The sequence below is a fragment of the Vombatus ursinus genome, unplaced genomic scaffold, assembly GCF_900497805.2.
Source record: "Vombatus ursinus unplaced genomic scaffold, bare-nosed wombat genome assembly UNPS02014799.1, whole genome shotgun sequence".
NCBI lineage: Eukaryota > Metazoa > Chordata > Mammalia > Diprotodontia > Vombatidae > Vombatus > Vombatus ursinus.
Window position 1 is genome coordinate 28,590,780 of NW_020954577.1, and position 27,457 is coordinate 28,618,236.

At 45.0% G+C, this 27,457-nt stretch overlaps 1 protein-coding gene across 2 annotated transcripts in view; it reads right to left on the reverse strand.

The window, feature by feature from the left end:
* Positions 1–25,366, reverse strand: part of ATP2C1 (ATPase secretory pathway Ca2+ transporting 1) — a 91,310-nt gene extending 65,944 nt beyond the window's left edge. The window contains exon 1 of one of the 2 annotated variants that reach the window (XM_027872205.1): positions 25,331–25,366. Coding sequence is in view for 1 of the 2 variants with exons in the window: in XM_027872204.1 (XP_027728005.1) it covers positions 24,743–24,748 (6 nt within the window). In the remaining variant the exon portion in view is untranslated. Of the gene's footprint in view, positions 1–24,742; positions 24,887–25,330 lie in introns of those variants that run through there. The other variant, XM_027872204.1, reaches the window with a different exon arrangement.
* Between the last annotated feature and the right edge of the window lie 2,091 nt (positions 25,367–27,457).

Below are 27,457 nucleotides of genomic sequence, written 5' to 3' on the forward strand. Positions count from 1 at the left end.
AAATTAATTTACATCTTTCAAGGAACACTGCAGGATTTTAAAATATGCATGGGAAATACCTTGCTGGAAGAGAACCCTTAAGGCAATATTCTGTTCTATTAAAAACAAAATCATTAATTTTATAGTTAAAACAAAGCACTGTTTCCTCTATACCTTTCAGTTGATTGTATAAATGTAAAGCCACACCATGCTGTAGAAAGAATAGCATTTGCCTAAGTTTGCCTACTCCCTTCTCATAACTTCAACAAGAACTCACTTGTCAACTGCTCATAAAAATCGTGTCCATCAATTTCAAAGAAAGAGTTGATGCTCTTAAAATTAACTTCACTGCCCAGGGAACATTGGGCAATGACAGCAGGTGTTCACATCAGAAGTTATTTAATTTCTCGAGCTAGCCTATGATAATAACTGGGTTTAAGATTTTCCCAAGGCATTGGTATTCTCCCTTCTTTAAAATACCTTAAAAACAATCTATAATGGTACTTAAGTTTTTCCTCTTGGGGGGGCGGGGAAGGCTGCCTCAAGCCTCCTCTGGGTGTCATTGGACAAATCCAGCTGCTCTTTCCAACTGTTTTCTTAGGTCCATTTCCTCATGCAGCACATTCAGGATTAGCATGTGAAGAGTCCAAATGTGGTGTTTCCACTGTTTTTGTTTTTTTGCTTTTTGTTGAGGCAATTGGGGTTAAATGACTTGCCTGGGGTCATGCAGCCAGTAAGTGTTAAGTGTCTGAGGCTGTATTTGAACTCCAGTCCTCCTGACTCCAAGGCCAGGGCTCTATTCATGGCGCCACCTAGCTGCCCCCATCCACTGTTCTTGATGATAAGAAGAATCTGATATAGAACTGCTGCAGATCTCTTCCATTTTCAGTTCGTTTGTTGTGCTCCATTCAATTTCATCCTTAAATATCCTCAGGATAATATGTATTACTTGAGTCAATTAAAACAAATTTCACCATGGACATCCGCCAAAAGAAAGCTATAGGTCTCATTCTGCACTCCAAGTCCTTTACCTCTCACACAGGAGGTGAAGAGCATGTTACCTCATTAGCTCTCTGGAACTGTGATCCATCATTACACTGATCCGAGTTCCTAATTCTTTCAAAGCTGTTTGATTTTACTATGTTATCACTGTATAAATTGTTCTCCTGTTCAGTTCAGTTCACTTCACTCTGCATCTGTTCATACAAATCTTCCCAGGTTTCTCTAAAACCATCCCCTTCATCATTTCTTACTGCACAAAAATATCCCATTGTATTCATATACCATAACTTGTTTAGCCATTCACCAGTTTATGGATATACCTCTCAGATTCCCATTATTTGCCACTTGAAAAAGAGCTATATTTTTGAACATCCTCTATTAGAGTTTGTTTAGCTTGGAATTAATCTCTCCCTTAACCTATCCTCTCTCTCATTCTCCCTTCTCTTCCTTCTGTCCTATTTCCCTCTTGGGTGAAACGTATTTTTGTATGCAAGTATACATAGGCACGTGTATATATGTATTCTTCCCTCTTTAGATCAGTTTATACAAGTTAAGGCTCAAGTGTCAACTGCTCCACTCACCCCTTCTCATTTGTCTAGATGCCTACTTGAGCACCCTGATCACATGAAATAATTTTCCCTAAGCTTCCTTTGCCTTCCCTCTCAATGACCTAACAGAACCACTACTAGGCCCTAACTAATTAGATTACCTCAAAGACCCCTGACGATAGGATTTAAAGGGGACACACAGATCATCTGCCAATATTGAAATGTAAGCAGTTTATCCATGGGTAGTTCTTCGTGACCATTCATTTGAGATTATCTACGTGTAGCTCTTCACTCTTGTGTTTGACCTTCATTCAAAGCTTCTCCTCAGTTCTAGTCTTTGAGAATGTTGAGAAGTTCTCTCATTCATTAAAGGTCCATCCTCCCCTCCCCCTTACAGGACTATACTCAGGATTATGGGCTGAGTAAGCTACTCCTGACAGTAAGATCCTTTCCCTTGTGAATAGAATATTCCATGCTCTCCTCTCCTTCATAGTGGTGGCTGCTAAATGGTGTATGATTGCGACTGTGGCTCCCAGGTACTTGAATTCTTTCTTTCTGGATGCATGAAGCATTCTTTCTTTGACCTGAAAGCTCTAGATTTTGGTGATGATGTTCTTGAGAGTTTCCATTTGAGAATTTCATTCAGAAGGCAGATTCTTTATATTTCCACTTTGCCCTCTGGTTCTAAGAGATCTGGGCAGTTTTCTTTTAAGATTTCTTGAAACAGAATGTCTTGGCTTTTTTTGGGTCACGGCATTAACAAAATCCACTGATTATTTTTGTTTTTTTTCCAGGTCAGTTGTTTTTGCTACAAAATACCTCATGTTTTCTTCCATTTTTTTTTCATTCTTTTGACTTTGTTTTTATATTTCTTCTTGTCTCATGGAGACACTGGCTTCTTTTTGGTCCACTCTAATTTTCAGGGAATTATTTTCTTGAGTAAGGTTTTGTACCTCTTGAACCAGGCAATTAATTCCCTTTTCAGAATTTCTTCTCTAACTCTCATTTCATTTATAAAAATAGCTTGAATCATGCTTCATCTCTTCCAGGAATGACAGTTGGATTTGTGATCACACAGCATTTTCCCTTGAAATAGATGATTCAGTGTTATTCTGGGTTTCTGTCTTGAGCATCCTTCTCACCATAACAGCTTTTTATGATGGGCTTCTTTTTTTGTTTGCTCATTCCTCCAGCCAACTTCCTGACTTTGGACTTGACGTGAGGGTTGGGCACTACACGCTTCTGAAGGGAAGTTCTAGGCTGGTCCTCTTGCTGCTCTCTTGGGACACTGGATGTTATGTTATTTCAGAGTCTCGGATACAGACAGCTCAGACTGGGGACCTGGCCAGTTTTCAGTGTTCCAAAAGGGGTCTCATCACTGCTCCTCTATTCTACAAGTTCCTTATTTGGCTAGGTCTGAGCAACAATAAACTGCTTCTGGACTCAGCTCCCTATGAGCCAGCTAGGGAGCTCTGCTAGCTCTGAGTGACAGGCTCTAGGCTCCCCTCTGGTTTGAGATTCCTTTCCAGGCTTCAAACGGGTAAAGAAGGTAGACCTCAGACCCAGCTCTGCTCCTGGGGTGTGGGGACACATGGCTGCTGTTCACTTCCAAACAAGCTTCTTCAGTGCATCTTCCCCGTGGGATCCCTATCCCGGAACGTACCTGCCTGGACGCAGGTCCCTTCCTCAGTCCACCATGGATCTCTGACTCAGAACTGGGGAGGGGGTAACAAAGCTGCCAGTTGGCACCGGTCACTGTGCCCCATATGGGGGCCTCCCAGTACAAAGGCGTGATCCCCATGTGGTGTGCTCCTGGCCAGACCCCAGTGCCTGCACATCTCTATCTGCCTACACCAATTTGGGCTGGAAAAGTGATTCATTGTGATGTTTTCTTGGATTTCTCCACCAGGGTTTGGTCTGTTGCATTTTCTAGGCTTGTCTAGAGAAGCCTGGGAGGAGGAGAAGCTTAGTAAACTTCCTGCTCTTTTGCCATTTTGGCTCTGCTCTGTCTTGGACAGTGTTTCCATGTGTAATTTCCCAGCATTTCCCGGGCATGTTTTCCTAAGTGCTGCGAAAAGTCATCTGAAAAATCAGGAAAAAGGACAGTAATTTCCTGTGAGAATTAAAATTTATCAACATAGAGATGTTACTAGTTCAAAGAAATCTACTAATGTTAAATTGAAAGCAAGAGCAGGGAATGCAACATGTGGGATTGAAGATTAAGGTCAACATTCACCAGAACCAGGAAAGACACATGGAGGAGAGAAGTGGCATTGCTTATAACTGTCACCATGTTCTAAGTGTGTGTTCATAGACTTGTTTGATGCTAACAATGAGTCATTCTTGCAAATAAACATAAATGTTAATAAACAGAGTACACTTGATAAAAGTTCGGAGCAAGAAATAAGCTTTGGAAACAAATTAAGTCCTTAAACTGGCAATTTTGACACATGATTCTGTATAATGCTGTTGACCTTTTGGGAGATGTGAAACTTACGTTACACAAACACTACCCAATAAGCTCTGCTGGCCATTTTCCAGTGTTTGATCATTCACTACAGGCCACACAGTTCTTTGTATATACTACTAAACTTACTATTTCTTATTTACTAAACAAATCTATTCGATGTCTACACTAAGCAAAGAATATGAACGTTGTCAGAAGCATTTTAAAAAAGATAAAGAAAATCAACCTGTTGCCAGATGTTTTAAATCACTGTCATAATACAATGTTTATGATAAGACACTGTACATTTATCATTACATCTTTTTTAAAAACAGAAAGCCTCTGGAACTTTTAATATAACCCAATCACAGAAGAATGATTCATTTTTTATTATTGTGTTTACTCATTATTTGAAAACACATAAATAAAATGTGTTATGAAAAATGCAAAGTAAGTTGATTTTACGAATCCTCAGGAATTCTTGGGAATTCCATATACTTATTACCAAATCTCAAAAATTAATATCTCTGGGGAATCTGGGAAAACAAGAGATGGAATGTCAAGAACAAAAAAAGCATGGAAATAAGCTGGAGTTTTCCTAGAGCACAAATAGAAGGGAATAATACGTAAAAAGGCCAGAAAGGCATGATGGAATCAAGATGTGAAGAGTGCTAAGTGCCAAAGAATAAATATTTGACACTGGAGATAACAGGGAGCCAGTGGAGACTGAGTGGGGAAGGGTGGACCTGTCAGACCCGTGCTTTATGAAAACTCTGGCATATGCGTGGAAGATGAATTAGAGGGGCTAAGATACGTTAGGCAACCAACCAACGCACATTTATTAAGCATCGACTATTGAGTAAGCACTGCTATGTACCAAGCACTGTGCTGGGTGCCGGGGACACAAATACAATTAATGAAACAATCCCTCCTCACTAGGAACTTACTGATGGGGAGAGAGAGACAACAAGGCAGAGCGAGAAGGCCACTGCAACAGTTCAAGCGAGAGGAAAGAAGGGCCTGAACTAAGGTGCAGACGGGGCCGAGCACAGAAGCCTGCGGGCGCCTGGTCATTTCCATTTTCTGTGTCGCATCCTCCAACTGCCGCGAGCTTTGACAGGGTGACATTCGGCAGTATGCAAAGAGTCTGAGCTATGTCCCTGTGGAAAAGCACAACTAACGCTGCGCTGCCAGAAGGCAAGCACGTCCACCGTGAACGGCAAGGACACCGTGACTAGACAGTACAAATGAAGCCTTAAACCTCCCAAATAGTGAAAAAAGGAGAGGAAGGCATGCGGAGCACTAAGGGGGTCCTTTATAGGAGGGTGTCAAACACACAGCTGCAGCACTCCCTAACCAGATTAAAATGTAACTGGAAAGTATTTAACAAAATAAAAATACAATAAAACGTGGATAAGTCAATATGCAGCTCGGGGATCCTTATGTATTAATGGCTCCTGTAGCTGGGATTGGACACCCCTGCTCTTGAGGCAGCAAGGGGGTGCCATAGTGCAGAGTACTGGGCCTGCAGTCGGGAAAATCAGAATTCAAAAGCAGCCTCAGACACTAACTGTGTGATGCTGGGCAAGTCACATAACCTCTTGCCTCAACAATAATATGGGGACAATAAGACCACCTCCCTAGCAGGGTTATTGTGATGCTTAAAAGAGATGACAAGTGGAAAGCACTTAGCACTGTGCCTGGTACACAGCAGGTACTTAATAAATGCTTGTTCCTTTCCCTGTCCCTAAGAAAGATTTACAGAAAGATAGAGATAAGAATCACACAATATCTATCACTTGTAGAGAGTGGGACACCGCAAAGCACAGGAGGAGGAAAGGGCAACAATTCCAGGCAGAGGAATCATAATATAAGAAGTCAGAAAGCATCAAAAGCCTACTACGTGCCAGGAGCTACACTAAGCGTCCAAGATACTAAGGAAAGCTAAAGCAGCCCCTGTTCTCAAGGAGCCCACAATCTAACGGAGAAAGACAACATATAAACAAGATAATTATAACAGCAGCAGCTCTTCAAGGTTTGCAATGTACTTAACAAAAGCAGGGGTTAACACCGTCCTCATTTTACAGAGACTGAGCGAGGTTAGGTGACTTGCCCAGGGTCACACAGCTAGCAAAGTGTCAGAGGCAGCACCAGAAGTCATTCAGGTCTTCTCAACTCCCAGTCCCCACCCTCCCTCTCCTCGTGGGCAGCCTTCTCAAACCCTGACCTCAGGCCAGCCCCTTACCACCCATGTCCCTCAGTTTGTCTTTCATATATAGAAGTGGGGGAGAGGAGTGAGTGGTGAGCTGGAGGACCTCTAAATGCTCCCAAATTCTAACTCCTTTAATCCCACAAGGATGTGGGTGAGATGTCCCTCTTGGGAAGTGCTCACTGCATGAGGAATTCAGGGCATAGCTGAACATGGTCGCTGTCTGAACTACAAATCCTGCCGGTATATTTAAGGAAGCCAGATAGTGAGAAAGGGGTGGTTTATCTTGGATTTCATTGGTCTATAAATATGTGGTGCTGGGACACGATGTGGCGTGTGGGTAAAAAAGGAGTCGAGATGGGAAGGAGTAATGCAGCTGTCCTGCCTGGGCCCTCCCTGCCAGTCCTCACCAGTAGGAGTGGTTGCAGTCCTGGGTCACCGTGTCACATACACAGCTGACTCCCAGGAAGAAGGGTAAGGACGCCTGTGATCAAACCCGGCCTCAGGATGCCTGACTCATCCTGAGTCTGCTGCCAACACGGCAGCGTCTGGTAGCCAGGACTGGCCATGGGATGGGACGTGGACTTGGAGGGGGAGGTCTGCTCCCACAGAAGAGCACTCATAACAACAAAGTATTGGCTCCCAAATGGCAGACTAAGGCAGGTTATGTTCCTGCAGGGGTCAGACTGAGGACCAAGAGGCAGAAGTGACAAGGAGGCACATTTGGGCTCCGTGTGAAGAAGCTCCTCTTTCCTGGGCACACTAAAGCAGAGGTGGAGTGCTTCAAAGACACGGAAGAGATGGGAGAGAGGTCTGACTCAACAGACTCTGAATCCACAACTCAACAAGAGCCCAGGCTGCTGACATGAGGCCAGCTGCAAGACCAGGAATGCAGGCCTCAGGGAGCATGGTGCTGGAAGGCAGCCTCTTTGTTAACTTAGGCACAGGTCTTCACTAAAAGCTCAAGTAGTGCCACAGCACAGAACCAGGGAACATCAGCATGGTCAGCCCCAAAGCTATTAAAACCCTAGCCTGAAAAACAGGAATTGGTACACTTGACCTTCACAAGCAAATAAAGTCAGAGTTATCAGCAGATTTTGCTCCCGCTCTCATTTTCAGGAATGAAAAACACTCTCTGAATAGAGGGAAGGCTTTCCAGATTAATATGTGTTATCTGTTGGCCATCTAGAGATGCCTCTAAAATAGGATGGTTCTTTGCCTTTTTTCTCAGCAGAATATAAGTTGCTAATTGAGTCATCTGAGAACAGACATGGAAGGCGTGTGGCAGAGCACCATACGCTCCTCCACCAATTCTGCTGCCAAGTCTGGTCATTTCTACCTCCACATCTCTCTCCCACCTATCCCCACCTCCTAAAGGAGGCCACCAGCCCGGCTCAGTGTCTCCAGGCTATGACATCAGCCTCCCAGCTGGGCTCCCATAGAAACAGGCGGGATGCAATCTGCATCACTGAAAGGAATAAATACACTGATGAGATCACAAATCCAGGGAAGACTAGAGCCCATTCAATTTCCCTGGTTATGAATAGCTACATTTCAGGAAGGCACATCACATCCGACTCATTTAAGGCAACCACCTATTTATCAATGACCAAAGGTCATACAAGGACTAAGAATCAAAGCGAAATCTGACCCCAAGCCTTGACCCCGACTCCAGCACCCATCCTACTATGCTACACCCCTTTCCCACGCCTGGTCTCCAAGGGACTGAAACTCTAGAGCCAGGATCCAGAAATGCGCGATTCCATGTAAGAGCTGAGAAAAAGAGCGGATCACTCCTAGCAAGTGTGCAGCACTCAGCAAAACAGGCACGTGAGGACTGAGTCTTAAAGGAATCAAGAGGCAGAAATGGGGGGACCAATGAGGAGAGAAATGGGGCATCTCTCGGAACCCCAAGTCAGCTCACGAAGCCACTCTGTGAAGCCGTCCCAGGCCCAGGCAGACTCTGGACCACTGAGCCCTCTCCTGAGTCCAGCCAGCGGCTCCATCACTTACAGGAGGAACAGATTCCCACTCGACAGTCTTGCTACCAGTGAGTCCAAACCTCTCCCCTTTCTCCACAACTGTCAGATAAGCTTTTTAAGAAATGGTATGCTAAAACCTGAACTGCATCTGCATTGTTCCCTGGACAGAACAAGCAACTCACATTTAGGGGGCAGGTATTCTGTGCCAGGCTCCATGTTTGACACTGGGGACAAAAAGACAAAAAGAAAAAGAAACAGACCCTGCTCTCAAGGGGCTCCTTTTCCGCCAGGGAGACGAGCAGACAAAGACCGCTAGAAAGAGTCTCGGTACAAATCACAAGGCAGCGAGTGAAGCTGGAGAAGAGGGATAAGGAGTAACATAGAAGATGGAGCTGAGGAGGAAGGACACGCCAAGTGCATGGAAAACCAGTGCAAAAGCACAGGGACCAGATGGGGAAAACAACCTGGATGTACCAGAGCACAGGAAGGGGAATGATGCACAAGGAGGCCAGGAGGCAAGTTGTGAAGAACTCTGAAATTAGCTAATAGCTTAAAAACAAACAAACAAAAAAAACCCTAACATTTACATAGTGCTTATTATGTATCAGCCACTGTCAAAAAGGGGGACATTTACAACTTATATTTTATCCATGAGGCAACAGAGAACCACTGAATCTACTAAATGAATCTACTAAATGGTGGTCAGATCTACTCTTAGGAAAATCCCCTTGGTAGCAATGTGAAGGACAGTCTGGAGGGGGAAGGCCAAAGAAGAGGCCACCATAGCAACCTGGGTGCAAGTAAGGAGGGTCTGAATCATGAAAAGATCCGCTTCCTGGACCTTGCCTCCTGCCTAACGCCTCCTCACACTACAACATCCTCTTTGCTTCTTACCTTAGAATATCCCTCCACAAGGCCCATCTCATCTCCTTTCTCCTCCTAGTAAGTTTCTCTTGGAGCCTCCATTTTATAAAAGGTGCCAGGCCGACCTTCTTTCATTTCTCTCCTGACCCTGTTCCTGACTTTCTGGACTTAAAAGTCATGCCCTCATATCAGATACCTTCATTCCCTACCCTCTTCCAATTTTCCGATCTTATTGTATGTTATCTTCTCCCATTAGAATGAAAGCTCCTTGAAGACAGGAATTATCTTTTTTTTTAAATTATATTTGTACCCCCAGTCCTTAGCATGGTGCCTGGCACACATTAAACATGTAATAAACACTTGTTTCCTTCCTTTTGTGAGGAGAGAGAAGGGGTAAACCTCAAGGGATGTTGTGGGGTTACAAACAACAACATCTGGCAACTCACTGAACATGTGGGACAAGGGAGAGGACTTGATAAAACAAAGGCAATAAACCTGGGGACAGGAAGGATGGAGCTATCTTCAAGGGAAGCAAGGAATTTTGCAAGAAGAAAGGATATGGGGGAAAAGAAAATGAGTTTTGTCTTGCACATGTTGGAGTTTGAAGTGTCTCTGGGACATCCGATGCGAAATATTCAACAGATAATGACGTGGAACTGAAGCTCAGGGAGAGGCTGGGCTGGAAATACAGATCTGTGAAACACATGCATACACATGATAACTTCACCCCATGAGAGCTTATGAGGTCACCAAGAGAGCATGCAGAGAGACAAGAGACATAACCGTTAAAAGGTGGGAGATGAATGATCACCAGGCAAAGGAGCCTAAGAAAGAACAGTCAGACCAACAGGGGCAGAACAAGACAATCAAGTGTCACAGAAGCCAAGAAGAAGATGGGCCAAAGGAAGTGGGCACATTTGGCTTAAAGAGGAAAAGGGGATGTGACAGCTGGCAAGGCTGTCATGTGTCAGAGGGGCTGGGCTAGTTCTCTTTAGGGCCACAGGAGCAACAAACAGAAGCTTCAAAGAAGCCAATTGGGGCAGGAGTTCTCCGGAGCGCCATCCAGAATAGAATGGATTGCCCATGGGGGTGGTACGCTCCCCTACTTGGAGATCCTGAAGTATAAACTGGACGATGGTAACTGGTTGGTTCTATGGCAATGGAGATTCCTTTCATCCACAGGTTAAATGAAATGACCGCTGAGGCCCATTCCAATAATAAGGCTGTGATCTGTGTGGTAGGAGCAACCTTTGGACAAACAGTGGATAAACTGGGAAGAGAAAAGAGAGCTAAGGAGACCAATTCAGAGGCTGTTACAACAATCAAGCAACAGTAAAAAGACCTGCATTAGTGGCAGCAGCAGAAAGGAGGAAGTAGATGGAAGGGACTGCAGAGGAAGAAAAGACAGAACTTGGCCAATGACTGAGAGCGGGGAAAAAAGGAAAATGGAGAGTCAAGAATGAGTCCAAGTTATAAAGACTGGAAGAAGTGTGGCATCATCAACAGAAATGGAAAAATAGGGGCAGCTAGGTGGCACAGTGGACAGAGCTCCAGCCTTGGAGTCAGGAGGATCTGAGTTCAAATCCAGCCTCAGACACTTGACACCTACTAGCTGTGTGACCCTAGGCAAGTCACTTCACTCCAATTGCCTCACCAAAAAAAAAAAAGCAAAAAAAAAAGTTAATTTAAAAAAAGAAATGGAAAAATAAAATGAGGAATACATTTAAATAAATCTAAGGTCTGCTTTTTGGACATGTTGCATCTGAAGTGTTAGTGGGACACTCACTCTTGCAACTGGAAATTAGAGATCGCCTACTACCCTTGAATACAAAACCACTGTGCAAGAAAAATAGGAACCATAATTATTTTGCAACATCTTGAAGGAGAAATCTCCCAACTGTCTGGTGGCCCAATAGCAGAAAGTAAGGAGGAATAAAATACAACAAATTATGCAAGGATGCAATAACACCAATGGTCTCATCCATTGTTTTAACAACTATCTGTTGTCCCTGTATAAGAGACATGTGCAGTCTGATCAAAATGGCTACCTCCACCCCATAATTTTGTCTAAAAGGACTTTTTTTCACAACTGTAAAAGTATTTATCGGGGGGCAGCTAGGTGGCACAATGGATAGGACACCAGCCCTGGATTCAGGTGGACCCGAGTTCAAATCCAGTCTCAGACATATAACACTTACTAGCAGTGTGACCCTGGGCAAGTCACTTAACCCCACTGCCTAACCAAATGAATAAATAAATAAATAAATAAATAAATAAATAAATAAATAAATAAATAAATAAATAAAAGTATGTATCACCTGCCCTTGAACTAGCAATACCTTCTCATCAGTTTCATGGCAAATATTTTCCCAAAAGTCCCCCTTTTCTCCCTTGAATGATTCTCCCTTTCTCTGCCCCTTACTCTCTCATGAAAGATGCTCCTTATTGATCCTAAGTTGTTGTGCACTCTAAGTTGACCTGAAAAATTATGAAAACTAAATATGCACCCCAAGAAGCTAGAGCTGCTATTCAATAAGCATTCTCAGCTTGCTAATGATCTCTCTACTTTTAGTTACAAATGTACCACCTCCATGTCTGAAAATTCCAAAAAAACCCTATCCAAGCAAAAGGTATTGGCTTTTCACCTCTCCCTTTGTCTTCCCTCACAAAAACCTACTGTTCAGCTACACTATAACCTTCAATCCCTTTACCCCTCAATTCTCTCCCTGGCCATTTACCTGCACTAGTCACCCTCTCTTCTTTTTCCCATCTTGACCCCTTCATGAACCAATTCAACTCTACATTGTCTTCCTTTCTTGAACCCTAACCCCCTCATATCACAACTAAGCTCTACAAAGCCCATTTCTCACATTTGTCCCACCCCAGTCCCATGCTCATAGCTACTCTAAGGCCTCTAGGGCCTAAATGACTGCCCCAGCAGTTCCCCAGCCTCCCTGCCTCTAATCCTCCTCTGTTTTCCTCTGGCACACAGGACTAATTGTTCCTATTCTGTTAAGTCATCACTCCCATTAAGACCCTACAATGGGTCACTACTCCCTATCTCAGAAGCCTAGACCTGCTGATTTCTATCAGTGGCTACACTGATGAAATCACCATAGGCCCAGATCCTCCCCCCACCCCAACAAAAAACAAGGACAGACTGTTTTATTGTTACTGACGTCTGAAATGCAATATTACAATACAGCTCAATTTTTATTTCCAATGATAAAAGTAAACTCAGAATTACCTATCTTAAGTTACTCTGTGGGAATCCTAGAGCTGGCAGGGACCTTGGAAATGATACAGTCCAACCTACTTCATTTAATAATTACTTTTACAACATATCACATCATAATCTTGCCTAATTGAATATCTCCAGTAATTGGGAAAGCACTACCTAATGAAGAAGCATATTCTATTTTTGGAGAGCTTTATTAGGAAGCTAATTTTTAGTGGGTTAAAACCTACCCCTCCTCCTGACCTCTAACCACTGCTGGACTTACTTCTAGTCTTTGAAAATTAACTTGTCAGGCTAGAACATTGGGTCAAATTTAATAAGATAAAATACAACAGGGATGATGTAAAATTTTACAGTTAGATTCAAGGTCTGATACAAGGTAGGGGAGGCATGGTTAAACAGTATTTTACCTGAAAAAGATGGTGCTTTGGAGGACTCTGAGGCTACTAAAGACGAATCCAGGGTACAATGTGGGAGCCAAAAAAGTTCATGCAATGTTGGGCAGCGCTATTAGAAGGACAGCGTCCACTAGGAATGGAAGGTAATGGCAGTCCTGTTCTCTTCTGGAGTGTTTCTGATCTTAGAATTTTAGGAACAACACTGATAAGCTAGAGCAAAGGTTTTTAATCTTTTTTGGTGGCAGGCTCCTTTTGCTAATCTGGTAAAGACTCCTCAGAATAATGTTGTCAAATGCACAAAGTACGTAGGATTACAAAAGAAATCCATCATATTTAAATTCAGTTACCAAAATACTTTCAAGAACTGGTTCACAGACCCCAGGTTAAGAACTTCTGCCCTAGGGCACGTCTAAAGGAAAACAACTAGAATACTGACGGACATGGAGGTGGAACGCTATGAGGGTCAAATGAAGAAGCCGATGACAGAAGAAGATACTTAGGGATGCGGGGGCATGACAGCTACCTTCAATCACATGAATGACAGCCAGACAGAAAAGGTTTTAAACATTTCCTGCTAGGCCTCAGAGGGCAAGACTAGGATAAACGGATTGGCAGTCACAGAGAAGGAGGTTCAGTCTTAACTTCTTAGCAATTAGAGCTGTCTGAAATATGAATTAAGTACCTCAAGAAATTGTTCTTTAGTCTTTTCAGTCATGTCTGACTCTTCACGACCCCATTTGGGGTTTTCTTGGCAAAGACACTAGAGTAGTTCGCCATTTCCTTCTCCAGCTCATTTTACAGATGAGGAAGCTAAGGTAAATAGGGTTCAATGACTTACCCAGGGTCACAGAGCTAGGAAGTGTCTGAGGCTGGATTTGAACTCACAAAGGTGAGTCTTCCCAACTCCAGGGCCAGCGTTCTATCCACTGCACCACCTAGCTGCCCCAGAAAACAGTGGTTCTCTCCAATAGAAGGCATCTTTTTTTTCAAGGTGAACAAGATGGTCTTCCATGTCCCCTCAAACTCTGAAATTCTTTGTATCTAAAGCTACACAGGGTAAGTTTATTCCTGTTCCTAAAAACTACAGTCTTCAAATACTCAAAGCACTGTCATGTCCCACTCATCCAATCTTCTTTCCTTGAGCTCCTTCAATCTTTCTTCACATGACAGGGTTTCAGGTTCCTTCACCAAGAGCCACCATCTTTTGGATGTGCTCCAAACTTGTTGACAGACCTTTTACAACATGGCAACATCGAAAACAATATTCAGTGTAATTTTATCACTGCAGAGCAAAATTCTCTCCCCTTATTCTACATGCCTTTATAAATCCAGTGTAAGACAACATAGGTTGGTGAATGTTTTTGCAAATGTTTGCTGAATCCTGTTGAGTCTGTAGTCAATGAAAACCCTTAGTTCTTTTTCATACAGCTGACTAGTCATAGCCTTCCCATCGTATACCTGTGTTGATTTTTCTTATCCTAAATGTGGAAAATACACTGATCACTATTAAATTCCACTGTCAGATTCAACCTATCATCCCAGACCATCTGGAATCATGAAACCCAATTCTATCAACCAGCAACTTAAGTTTCTCTCCAAGATTATCACAAATTTGTTAATAACATACTCTATGCCTTCACTGGAGAAGCTGGGTGGCACAGTGGATAGAATGCTGGGCTTAGGGTCAGGAAGTCCTGAGTTCAAATTCGGCCTCAGACACTTACTAGCTGTGTGACCCCGAGCAAGTCACTTAACCTATTTGCTTCAGTTTCCTCATCTATAAAATGAGCTGGAGAAGGAAATGGCCAACCAGTCCAGTGTCTTCGCCAAGAAAAGCCCAAATGGGGTCACGGAGAGTCGGACGTGACTGAAACAATGGAACAACAGCATCTTCGCTGAAGTAATTAATAAAAATGGTCATTAAAGTAGAGCCACAGAACTTGTATTTCACTAAAGATGTTCCAGCACACCGACATTACTCCATTTATCACCATTCTTTACAAATCTGTCTAACTGTACTATCATCCAGCCCCCATGTCTCCATTTTATACAAGAAGCTACCATTAGAAACTTTGTTGAATACTTTGTTCACATCAAGATCTACCTGACTGAAACCACTGCCTTATTCCACCAGATGATTAACTCTGTCACAAAAGGTTGTAAAGCTTTTTGAGAATCCATGCAGGCTAACCTGGTCATCAACAGTTTCAATTTTATGAAGTATCTGCAAACTGTTCCTCTAAATGATCCATCCCAGAACTCAAGAGAGCAACAGAGTCAAGCTGAAAAGTCTCGAGAGCAGGGATTCCTTTTGGTTTACAGGCCACTTCAGCAAGTTTACGAAGCCTGTGGGACCCTTCCCAGAAGAATGGTGGTTCCCTACATTCAGAATTGAAGAAAATGATACATTTCAATTAGAAGCTGGTGGGAAAATATGTAATGTTTTTCTCCATCGAAATTCACTGATGTCTTGAAATCTATCCACAAACCTCCACCAAGAATGCCTTGTCTAGAGTTTGCAGAAACTGCCTGAAGAAAGCATAACATTTGTTTGTCTACACTTTCATGGTGCCTCTGACAATGGCTCAGCAAACATGCCAGCAAATTTGTTCAACTCCTAAACAAAACTCATCTCTAACAGGAGTTGAAGTTCATTCCCAAAACAAGGTTCTTCCTTAATAGTTAAGCTTGAATTCCCAAACATGTTTGTTCTGCATTTCCTTTTTTTTTTTTTTGGTGAGGCAATTGGAGTTAAGTGACTTGCCCAGAGTCATACAGCTAGTTAAGTGTTAGGTGTCTGAGGCCGAATTTGAACTCAGGTCCTCCTGAATCCAGGGCCCATACTAAATCCACTGTGCCACCTAGCTGCCCCTGTTCTGAATTTTCTAGTCAGTCAATAAACATTTATTAATCACTTACTACATGCCAGGTACTGTGCTAAGTACTGGGGACACAAAGAAAGGCAAAGCCATCCCTGCTCTCAAGGGGCACCCAGTCTAAAAGGGGAGACAACATGCAAACAAAAAATATGCGAGAGAGAGAAAATAATCCACAGAGGAAAGGCACTGGAATGAAGAAGGATTGGGAAAGGCTTCCTGCAGAAGGGGGCACTTCAGCCAGGACTTGAAGGAATCCAGGGAAGCCAGGAAACAAGACAAGCCATCATGACAAGTATGTATAAAATTCCATACATGGCGGTGTCGTTGTATCTGACTCTTCATGACCCCATGGACTAGAACACGCCAATACCGTCCAAGAGGTTTTCTTGGCAAATGATACTGGAGTGGTTTGCCATTTCCTTCTCCAGCTCATTTTACAGATGAAGAAACTGAGGAAAACAGGGTTAAGTGACTTGCCCAGGGTCACACAGCTAGTAAGTGTCTGAAACTGGATTTGGACTCAGGTCGTCCTGACTCCAGGAAGACATACAGGGTATTATTACCATTTTACATTTGAGAAAAACTGAGGGCTGTTGCCACCATGACACAGCCATTAAGTGAAAGGCCTGAATAAGTCTCTTAAAGTGCCCGCCTCTTCCTTTCTCATGAAGACCATTCACATTATCAACGCGAATAGGGCAGTCTGCCCCTTCCGGCATTGGGCCATGGAAGAGCTACGTTTTTCTAAGCTTTCCACAATCTGCCCTCTCACAGTCTAGGGAAGAGAGCCAACAATGCTGGGGATCCCTCTCTCCCTGGCTGAGGCAGCGCTAGAAGGTGATACAGTCACTGCCTGCCAGGGGTAACAGGTTCTATCTCCACTAATTCTTTCCTGCTGGTCAGAACTGGGCCCACTGTTACTGCTTCCTTTCTTCTTCAATGTTCTGAAAGTTGACATCAGCAAAGCAAGGGAAGACTATCAGAGATGCTTTATTTTTTCATTCAGTAATGTTTCTCCCTGATGACTAGGGACTACTTACTCCTGCCCCTTTTTATCTACCCCGGCGATTCGCACGCAGCAGATGTTAAGTTACATAGCCACTGAACCAAACACACAGGAAGCTCACCTCCCACCAAGCACATCGCCATTCCTTGCCTCTTGGACCACATGCGATCACCATCAAATTCATCAGTCTCCCTCCATCTGGTCAAGCAAGATGCATCACCCACCCACAACAATCTCCCTTGGATCCTTCTCTCCTTTTCTCATCATCCAATCCTCTCTACAATGTCAAACGCCAAGGATGACAAACCCGATGCAGCGATGCATCTTCTTGACAGTGACGGCTATTCTGCTCCCCTTCCACCTGGTCCTTCTCTTTTCAACAGGAACAACATTTGCATGGTGCCTACTAGAAGCAAGGCCCTATGTTAGTCCTGGACATCCACAATCATGAACATTCTTCTACTGCCATACTCCGGCTGTGAGGAACCAACCCACCAAGTCTTGATCCATCCAACTCCCTGACGTTTCCTAGCAGTGCGGTCAGAACCCGGTCAATTCACCTCCCTAACCCTGAATGGGGAACGAGCCTTTGAGCACTCATTTCAGAGGGCCACTGTGAGGCCTAGAGGAGACAAAGAACACTTCAAGCACTACAGGAATGTCTTGTCATCATGCAAGTTGCTATTCCTGGTGATTATAACTTAAATACCACGTCCCCACAAATTCTACAGGTTCTCAAGGCCAAGCTCAAGACCCCCTCCTCCAGGGAGCCTTCCTTCATTACTCCAGGCTCAGAAATACTCATGTGTCTTTAGAGGCTGTAACCACCCAGAAGAGCACAGTCCCACTAAGTTTGCTTTTCCAATTGACTACAAGCTCTTTGAGGTCACACTTCTTCTGTATTTTCTGCAGTACCAGCACAGTAAGAACTCAGTAGGTGCTTATGACGTAAGAGGTGTGTAACAAACGAATATTGTCATCACACACACATCACTATGTCTTTGATGTTACACTTAATGTGATTCCAAGCTAATTTCCCAGTGCTCCTATTAAGGCACTGTCCTTCCCAGCTGGCTCCCCCGTTCACTGGGTGCCCTCCCACCTCCACCTGGTTATAACCCCAAGGCTGAATCACACATATTCCCTCTCTGCTGAAACCCTACTCTACCTTCCATGCCCAGCTCAGGTCCTAGCATTTCAGCGAAGTACCTTCTCCAAAGTTCTTCCAGGATTTGGATACTTCACTTTCCCTTCACAACATCACGATCCTTTCAGTCTGGATGAAACTTACTCTTCCCCTCCAGTTCAGCAGTCTGAAGTGGACTGAAGACAGGAGCTGTCTGTCCATTCTATTTGTGGAGTCCCAGGACCCAGAGGTGTCTTGCACATGACATGTAATTAATAGGTACCAGATGACTTGAAAAAGTAAAGATACAAAGCTTTGCATACTCATGTGAAGTTTCCAAAGATACAGGAAATTTCAATGCTACAGTAACTTTTAAAAAACTTTCTCAGACCAGCCCACCGATACGTAAAAGGGGGAGAAGCAAAGAGCAGAGAACAGTCAGGAAAGGGTTAAGGGATGGCAGGGGCTCAGACACAGCACTGCCAGCGGCAGGCAGCTTAGCTGATCTCTCTTTTACTCTGAACTGACTTTCTATCTTACTTGGTTTTTATTTCGTACTAACGTAAGCATTCGTGCTGTTTCCACAGAGTAGAACATCCTGAGTTGCTTGAAGCCAAGTCCACAAGCAGTCAGTAAACACTTACAGAGCGCTGAGTCTACAAAGAAAGGCAGTGAGACCGGTCCATGCGGGCCTTTACATTCCCAGTGCCTAGCTAGCCAGCTGGCAAGCACTGAGTCTGGCACACAGTAGGTGCTTAATGCTTACTGAATTAAATCTCCCCATTTTACCAAAAAGGAAACTAAAGCCTAGGGGCTCTCACAGAGCTAGGTGAAGAGGGCCCTAAAATCCCTCTACCCATTTGGTTCCATAGTTCTGTGCACTGGTTCCAGGAAGAGTACAAATTATATGAAAATCATATTAGAAAGCTGGTCACCAGAATGTGACTTCAGGTACTGCTGTGAAGGTAGCTAACTTTCATCTCACCGATCTGAGTGGGATGGGGGACAGGAAGGGAGGGATTATGTACTGGAGAAAGTACTCAATTTGTGATCAGAGGATATTGGTTCAAATCCTAGCCATATGTGACTTCACAGAAAGTTCCCTAACCTCTCTGGGCCTCAGTTTCCTCATTTGTAAAATGAGGGGAATGACCTAGATGACATATCCAAATCCTACGGTCCTTTGCCTTTGTTTTCCCTTGAGGAAAGAACACTCCCTCAGGAGGCAGCAGCCTCTTGCTAACAAGCCAGTAAACCCCTAAAAAGGGGAGGAAGAGGGGACCATACACTCAGCTTACCCACATTTGCTCTAAGGGAACATGGGCAGGTGCTGAATTCGGCAAGTCAGGTCATTTTTCTCAAGAAAGCCTAATTCAAATAGCAATTCTTTACCTGCAAAACTACCGACTAGCAGAAGTAAAATCTATGCACCATCCAAGTACTTATTCCAACAAAATCCAGACCAAAGAACCCAAAAGAAAGGAAAATTTTTAAATGTATAGTATTGGCATCCTTAAAAAGTAAAACACACACATACACACACTACCCTTGGCTGACAGTACACTGCAAATAAAGGATCTCTGATCATATATTTTGAAGTAAGGAAAAAATAGGGTATAACTTTTATCTTACTTTATTCCCCTTCCCTTTTATTTTTTGGATGTGGTATAACAAGTTCCCCTTGATATGACCATCCCTTTGGATTTATTTTATTTCTTTTGGCCCATTTCTTAATTTCAAAATAGAATTATTGTTATCTCAAAAAAATTAGCATATGCATCTCAAAAACTGGACTTAAGTTTAATAAAAGCAAACATATGTTTCCATTTCAAAAAACCCCCAAATTTGTGTACAGCATTAAATATTTGGGAGCAGTACTCTGCATTATTTGCTTCATAGATTGTAGATGCCCGTTCTAAATGCATACACATGCATCTATTAAAAAGACTGAACACTAGCTAAGAAGTGAAGAAAGGAATCTTAAATTTGAGTCTTGTTTACAAATCTATCATAACAGCATATTTGTTTCCAATAGGATGCCTTCACTAAAAAACAGAAAACCACATCACTGCCCATGAATAAATGATAATATGTTAACTATTACCAATATATTTGAATTTCTAAGTCTATTTCACAGCAGGGATCCAAGGTGAGTCATAAACTGACCTATAATCAAAGGATAGGGCCTACACTTAAGCTAACCAACAATTATTCTTTACAAAAAGAACCTCCAATCATTTGTTAATTTTTTCTTCTCTACTACAAATATTCTCATAGTTTGGGGATGAATTATACAATATGCTCAGTTTAAAAGTAATGCTCTTCTCCTTTACTATTATACTTGGGTTTCTGTAACCCACACAATTTTTTTGTAATTTTCACAAAACAACCTTTTTCAATAGCATATCATAAGCTCCAACTAAATAAAAGAGATTCCATAGATACAGTGATAGTAATTACCTAAGCCCAAAGAAAACAATTTCTATCAGCCACTTACTGTTTACAAGGAATATTAAAGTCTAGAATAGTTGAGGAAATAGATCTATATTAGACCAACACTGGGTACACAAATTCAGAAGTGAATACGACATTGTCAAATGCTATATTGTCTTTATTCTTTCCCAGAAATTCTTTCCTGTTAAAATGACAGCATTAATCTTAGACCTCACCCAACAGGTTTCTCTCAATTTCCTTTTAAGTAATGACTGACCATGTGAAGTATTAAGATAAACCTAACTTACAACCAATGTTTTTAAGAATTAAATACCAAAAGAAAAAAAAAATGAACAGAAAGAAAGAAGGTCCCAGCTGGGGAGATGGGGGGGGGGAGTGTTGGGCACATTTTTCTTTGTGACATCCAGCAGTCAACTTTGCTAGACTCGACACTAAAATTGTTCCCTACTGTCGTCCCTGTCACCAAGTTCCGTGTTCTTCCCTTTTCCATCCCCCAAATAATGTAACGTACACTTTTAACTAGATCATTCATACACTTTAAAAGCAGATTAGGTTTGTGGCTAATTAAGTTCTCAAATACAAATCAGCTTAGGCCCCAAGAGGAGTTCCCTAGGAGACACTTTTGTTCCGTATCATTTCAGTTAGTACAGAGCTGAATTCTGTTGACATTAAGTGAATGATAAAAACACAGTAAGCCAAACCAAGTGTTCTGGGAAACATTAGGTAAGAAGCAGGGAGAGGGCCCCCAGCAGGCTCTGCTCCCCCTGCTTCTCAACTGTTTGACAGCACAAATAAAGAGTAGTAATATTCTATTGACAAGAATGAAAACAAAACGATTACTTCTATACCTCAGGTTATAAAACATTTCTATAACCTGGCTTCTTTTTCCAATTAAAGGGCTGTACTTAAAGTGGCTTATCATCAATAGCTCCTTACATTCTCTCCAACAAAGGAATTTTTAAAAACTGACATCCTATTTTAATGCACATTCCTAGACAGCTACCAGATTTTTAGCCAGGAGCTACAGCAAACCTACCTTAAAACACTGAATTTAAATGAAATGTGCTGCCATTGTCTATTGCTATTTTTTTTAAACTCAAGACATATGGGAAATTCCTTTCTAGATCTGTTAGCCTTACCTATAATCATAGTTCTGCGTAGATTTTAGAGTCTCCTGTACACCAAAAGAACATACAGAGTGAGATAAAATAGTCTTCCACCCACCCCCAGCCCTCTCCAGGGGTACTAAGTTTCCTCTGAGACCAAGTGTCCCTTTTCTTCTAAAGGAAAGGAAAAATTCATTCTGGAAAACAAAATGCTTTCTAAGACATATTAGCTGTGAACATGTTTTCAATTACTGTACACCTTTAAACTATAAGAAATGTTTTAACTGCTACAAAGTAACATTTGAAGCTTCCAGGAGAAAAGAGAACTTATCCATCCATTCCACACTCTTACAAATTGTGAAAGGCTGCCTCATTATGCAACAATCCACAGAATGACTGACCAGCACCACTCCAAAGAGACTTTCTAAGGCTAGCCCCTGCCATTCCAGAAATGGAGAAATAAACCCTCGGCATGCTTTTAAAAGCGGCTCAAACCTGTCTGGGTCTCATTTGCTTTGCAGCTCAATTGGTCCATGGAAAAAGCCCTGGAGGGGCAGCAGCACCAGAGATAACAACCACCTTGATCCTGGCCCTTCCCCCAGAGTGAGCTGAGGGCTCATCCCTCTGCTTCCTCATTCCCCAACACCTTGTCATAAACTTAGGCACCCGAGAAGAGAACTGGACACAGCTACTTCCCCCTACAAGCAACAGGCAAGAGAAGACCGGAGACAGCAATACCAGAAGTGAGAGACTAGTGTCTGGGGATGGGCATTATATGGTTTCTAGGGTTTCTAAAATGTCATGGTAATAAAAGGCAGAAACAAGAAACGAAAAGAACATTTAATTTCAGATGGCAGACCTAAATGACAGCTAAGTCAACTGTCCTGGAGAGAAGTCCCAAGTGTGAGCCTGGATTTAGATGTTTTTACTCATTAGCCAGGGCAGCTAGGGTGCACCATACTGAATAGAGTGGTGGGAAGAATCATCTTCATGAGTTCAAATCCACCCTCAGACACTTATTAGCTGGGTGACCCTGGGCAAGTCACTTCACCCTGCTTGCCTCAGTTTCCTCATCTATAAAATGAGCTGGAGAAGGAAATGGCAAACCACTCCTGTACCTCTGCTAAGAAAACCCCAAATGGGGTCATGGAGACACAGACAGGGATGTGAGGAAAAAATGCTTTACACTCTAAGAGCCATGGAAATGTTAGGTTTCATTACATAAACCACTATTTAAATACAATTGATTGGTATCAAACCCAGACTCAGATTCTCTCCTGCAAACAAGGACATTACCCTCTCCCCTTCCTACATCACAGAACTCACAATTCACTTGTAGTTAATTAAGAGTTCACTCAACTATTCCCTTCAAGAAAATAAGGAAACAAAAAGCAAATATTTACAAATCTGCCTTCTTTCTGCTTCTGCACAACAGTACGTTAAACTTGGAAAGCAAAGCTCCTAAGGCACCAAATACAGGTCTTCAACATACTACTTCTGATGGATTTAGATATTTCAAGTCTTGACTATTTCTGCAAGAAAATGAAATTGCTCTCCATACTTAATAAAGAGGGAGGGAAAAAAGACAAAAAGGCCTAGCCTCATCAAAAAGTGACTTTTCCACATTAGCAGACAACCTCACTTTCCCCACCAAACACTGGTGCCAAAGACAATTAAAACAAAATTTACACCTTTAATCTTACACCTCTATTTACATCTTTATCATTCTGGAGCATACATCTTCCAACACACATTGGCAACTCACAGCCTGAGTGGATCCCTGATGGATACATAAAATTATACCAAATACATTCAAAGGTCAGGTTATATTTCCTACATAAGCTACAGGTTCTCAGATTCCTACATCTATAACACCTGATATTTAAAGGCTATTTTTAAGCCTCCTTCAATTTAGAACAGACTTTCCTCAGTCATAAAACCAGATTTAAAAGAAAGTTCCTTCACATCAAAAACAGTTTCAAAACAAAGGTACACGTGTGGGTCTGTATCCATAAGCATGTTTTAAAAAAGTAAAAAGGGATTCGACCACACAGCGGGAGGCCATCTACATAATGTTTATTCAGGTGTCGGCCAAGCAATAAAGCCACACAAAACAAAACATGTACACATACACATAAAAAACCCCAAAGTCCACAACTAGTCATGATATAATATAGACACCAATTTCTAAGGTACACAAATTAGTGATCTCATTCCATTTCAAAACAGGGCTCTGAGCTACCATAACATATTACTTCATTACTGGACAAGCTGAAGGAACCTTTCAACACTTTTACAGCCCATGACCATTATGGTCAGAGATAAAGGAAGCATCCCTTAGGAATGGAATCAAGATGCCTAGAAGATAAACTAAAATAAAAATGAAAAGTTCACAAAATGTGGATTTATCCTGTTGATACTGAAAGAACTGTTTTAATCGTGAGCCTGCTTTGTATTAAGCCATTCCCCTGAAGTCAGCGCCCTAATACTTGGAAATCAAGAGTGCTCAGCTAGGTTCAGAACAGGTGTCAATTTTTCACCGGACCTACACTTGTCACTTTCAGCTCTGCCAAGGAGCTGGCGTGGTCCACCAGGGGCACAGAATCAGAATGGGAGTAGCAGAGAGCGGAGGGGAGGCGCAGGATCAAAGGAGGGTCTTAGAGCTTCAGCCTAAACCACAGGGGTCTGGAGTCACACAACCTGGAGAGAGGAGGGGGCCTACGTGTCAGTTGACAGGAAGAGAAGAAAGAAGGCATCCTCACCCAAAAGGGCTGCCTTTCTGCCACAGAGAACAAGGATTTGGAAAACAAGTATGTCAGGGACTCCCCAAAAAGCGACTTCCAGGATGAGTGAAGGAAGAAGGAAAGACCCCGAGAAGGGAAAGCCGGTCTCCCCCAGGGATCCCAGGGACAAGGAGAGACCAAGTCTGAGCCCCGGCGACAAGGGGGAGGGAGGGAGGGAATTGCCGGCCAAATGAATGAAGCCGAAGTTGCGGCAGGTGAGGACGCAGAGAGGTGCCTAGCACAGGTCGGGGGCGCCATCCCAGCCCGGCACAGGCTGACCACTGAGGCACAGGGGGCGGAGTCAGGTACAATCGGACGAGATGTCCTGTTCCCGGGGCCCCTCACCGCCCCTCGGCTCTCCGCGTCCCTTCCCCTGGGGACCCGCGCCGTGTCCTCCCCGAGAGCCGGGGCCGGGCGCTCAGAGCAGGGACTGACCTCAGAGCGGGGAGAGCCCCCCCGCTTCGGCCGTGCCCTCCGGGCTTCTCCACCCCCCACCGGGTCTCTCCCGGCTTTCCCCCTCCCCTCCCACTCCAGCAGGCCGGCCCGAGTGGGATGCGCGGCCAAACTTTTCCACGCCCTGTTGCCTAAGCACGCCCCACGGTTCCCAAGCCGCGGGCTTCTCTGGCCCCCCCCCGCCCCGCAAAAGGGAGTGGAGGCACGGAGCCCCGCGGGGCCACACCCTCCACTCCGGGCGATCCACGGAGCCTACCCACGGCCTTTACCTTCATTTTCCATCGAAAATGCCCCGGGGTTGCTGCTGGCTACAAAGTCTCGGGGGTCGGCGGCCGGGGCGAGCGAAGGAGGAAGAGGAGGAGGAGGAGGAAGGAGAAAGGGCCCCGCAATGCCCGCCGTCACCCCCGCGCGGCGCGGGCCACGCGTCCCACGGCTGCTCCCACCACCCCCTGCAGCGGCAGCATCTGCAAAAGAAACCGGGAGAAGCGGCGCTGGCGTCGGGGCGGAGGCGACACCCCCGCCCCCAAACACGCACACGCGCGCGCCTGCTCCAGCCTCCCGCCCACGCCGCGCCCCTCGGGGGCTGCTCCTCAGAGGAAAGGGTCGCCCACCCCGCCCCGCTCTAGGGATGGAGCGGCCCCCCAGCAGACGAGAGGGCGGAGCCCCCGCGCCCACGACACTCCTCCCGGACACGCGGGGGACGGTCACGCAGGCCGACGCCCCCATTTCTCCCCCCTCCCAACCACGCTGAGCGCGCGCCCGCGGGCCCCGCGTGCTCCCTACTCACCCCCCCGTCTCCCCTCCCTCCTGCGCGCGCACCCCGGCACCCCCAGAGGGGGCAGCCCCCGTAGACTCACCCGCCGAGAGAGACCCGGAGAGGGCTGCGGGGCGGGGCGGTCCGGAATAGGGGAGAAGAGGAACGCCCCGGGCTTCGAGAAGCGAAGCCGGCGTGACCGCGCGTGCGCGCGCTCCCGCGGGCGGAGAAGCGGCGGGAGGGAGCCAGAGGAGGGAGGAGAAAGGAGGAGGGGCTCCGATGACGCTCGCCGCGCGCGCGCGCGCCTGCCCCGTCCCGCCCAGGCCCCGCCCCCGCCTCCAAGCCCCGCCCCTCCGGCCTCTTCAGTGTCTCCCAGGACCTCGGACCGCTCGAGCGAGAGAAGCGCCCGCTTCTCACTTCCGCAGCAGGAACAGGGAGGGGCGGGCCTAGCGGCGGAAGTGACGTGAGGGTCTGAGAGTTCTGTGGCCCGACCTCTCCCCTCCTCGCCTTCCCCCTCTTCCTCCTCCTCCTCCCACCCCTCCTCGCTGACCCCGGCCCGCAGCCTCTGCGCAGTCGAGGCCCGGGCTCGCTCGGCTCCGCTGCCCAGTGCCTTCCGCGGAGCCTTGGCGAGCGCCCTCCGCCCTCCGCCGCCAGAGGGCGGGCGAGAGGCCGCCGGAGCCACCGCCCCCCAGGGCAGAGGGTCGCCTCGCCCTGCGCGCCTCTCTCCGGCGGCTCTCCTCGGGAAGGGCCCGCGGGACCGGCACGGAGGGAGTTGGCTGCCCTTGCCCCGAGGATTAGAGTGGGGGGGACATGGACAAGCCCACCCCCGCCCCCGACACTGCAGCGGACAAGTGGAAGGGTCCCTGCATCCCGCGCCCCGCCCCACTCGTGTCCATGACCTTCCCCCCCCTCCCCCGCCTGGGCGATGCTCGAGGACCAGAAGGCCTCCCACCCGCTCGAAGCGAGGTCGCTGGTGCCCACGTCCACTAGAGGGCAGCACACCGACGACCCGCCTGAGCGAGGGGCTCGAGAGTTCTCCTCCCACCTGAGACCCTTCCCTCCCCGAGCAGCCCCCCCGGAGAGTCCAGGCTCGGAGCCCGTGACGTCCCCAGGCACAATCTCGAGAGATGCCCCCTTAACACGAGTGGGCCAGGGCCGACCTTGGCATCCCCACGCGCAACAAAACACAAGTGCCTCAAAACCTTGAACCCGCCGTGCCAGCCCAAGACCACGAGAGCTCATTCATCAGGGTGATTAGGCTTTCATTTAACTTGGCGCCCTGAAATTGTGCAGGGAGGAGGAGGAGGAGGAGGAGGAAGTAGAAATAAAGATCTCTAGTCTAAACAGTTGACTCAACATTTGCCTTGCCAGGCGGTGGTCCGCTGGGCAAGTGGTAACCAAGGGAGAAGTGCTGTTTAATGCCATGTGCAAGGACATACGAGGAGCAGCAAAGAGTATCTACTTAGCAGTTTCGCTTAGGAGATTACAGTTTGAATGGGACACGCATGAGGTCACATTGTGTAACAATGCCACAGGTTTGCCCCCCACCTGAGAATAATATGGGCGCGGTATTACATAATAATTATTAGTATTATAAGTCAGGGGACAATTACTAGTTTCACAAAAGGCCCTACAATGAGTCCTTAAATTAGCCAGCTCCTTCTCTATCATATTTAAAATAAGGTTTGATAGAAGACAACTGACATGAAATTTTTCAGCAACATACTATATAAAAGTAAAGTGTACCAGCTTTAGCATTTAAGAAATAATTCCTCTCATAACTTGGCTTTAGATACATAAGCTAAAGGAAAGGCCTTAAGACAAACACAAAAAATCTTGTATTCAATTTGGTTAAACCAAAAAACAGACTGGTAGTAAAATATTGTGATCTGATTGACAGGGATCAGTCGGAAGAACCGTTGTTCTATGAGGCCAATTAGCAAGTTAGGCCAGTTAGTTTCACCCCCTAAGGAAAGAAAGCTGCTCATTTTCTATTCATCTCACAAATTCATGAAATGAATCTCGAAGGCAAGAGTGTGAGTGGCTCAGCCCAGACTAATTTTTAGTGATGTGTTAATACCATCTTTTTAGCAATTATTTTAAAATAATATTTTACACTGATTCTTTTGTGAAGTATACATGAGCACAAGCTTAATTAAGTCTTTACCCCTTTTTCACCTTTCCATATCTTGTACTGTGAAACTGACTCAAATTACATTGATTTCTGTCA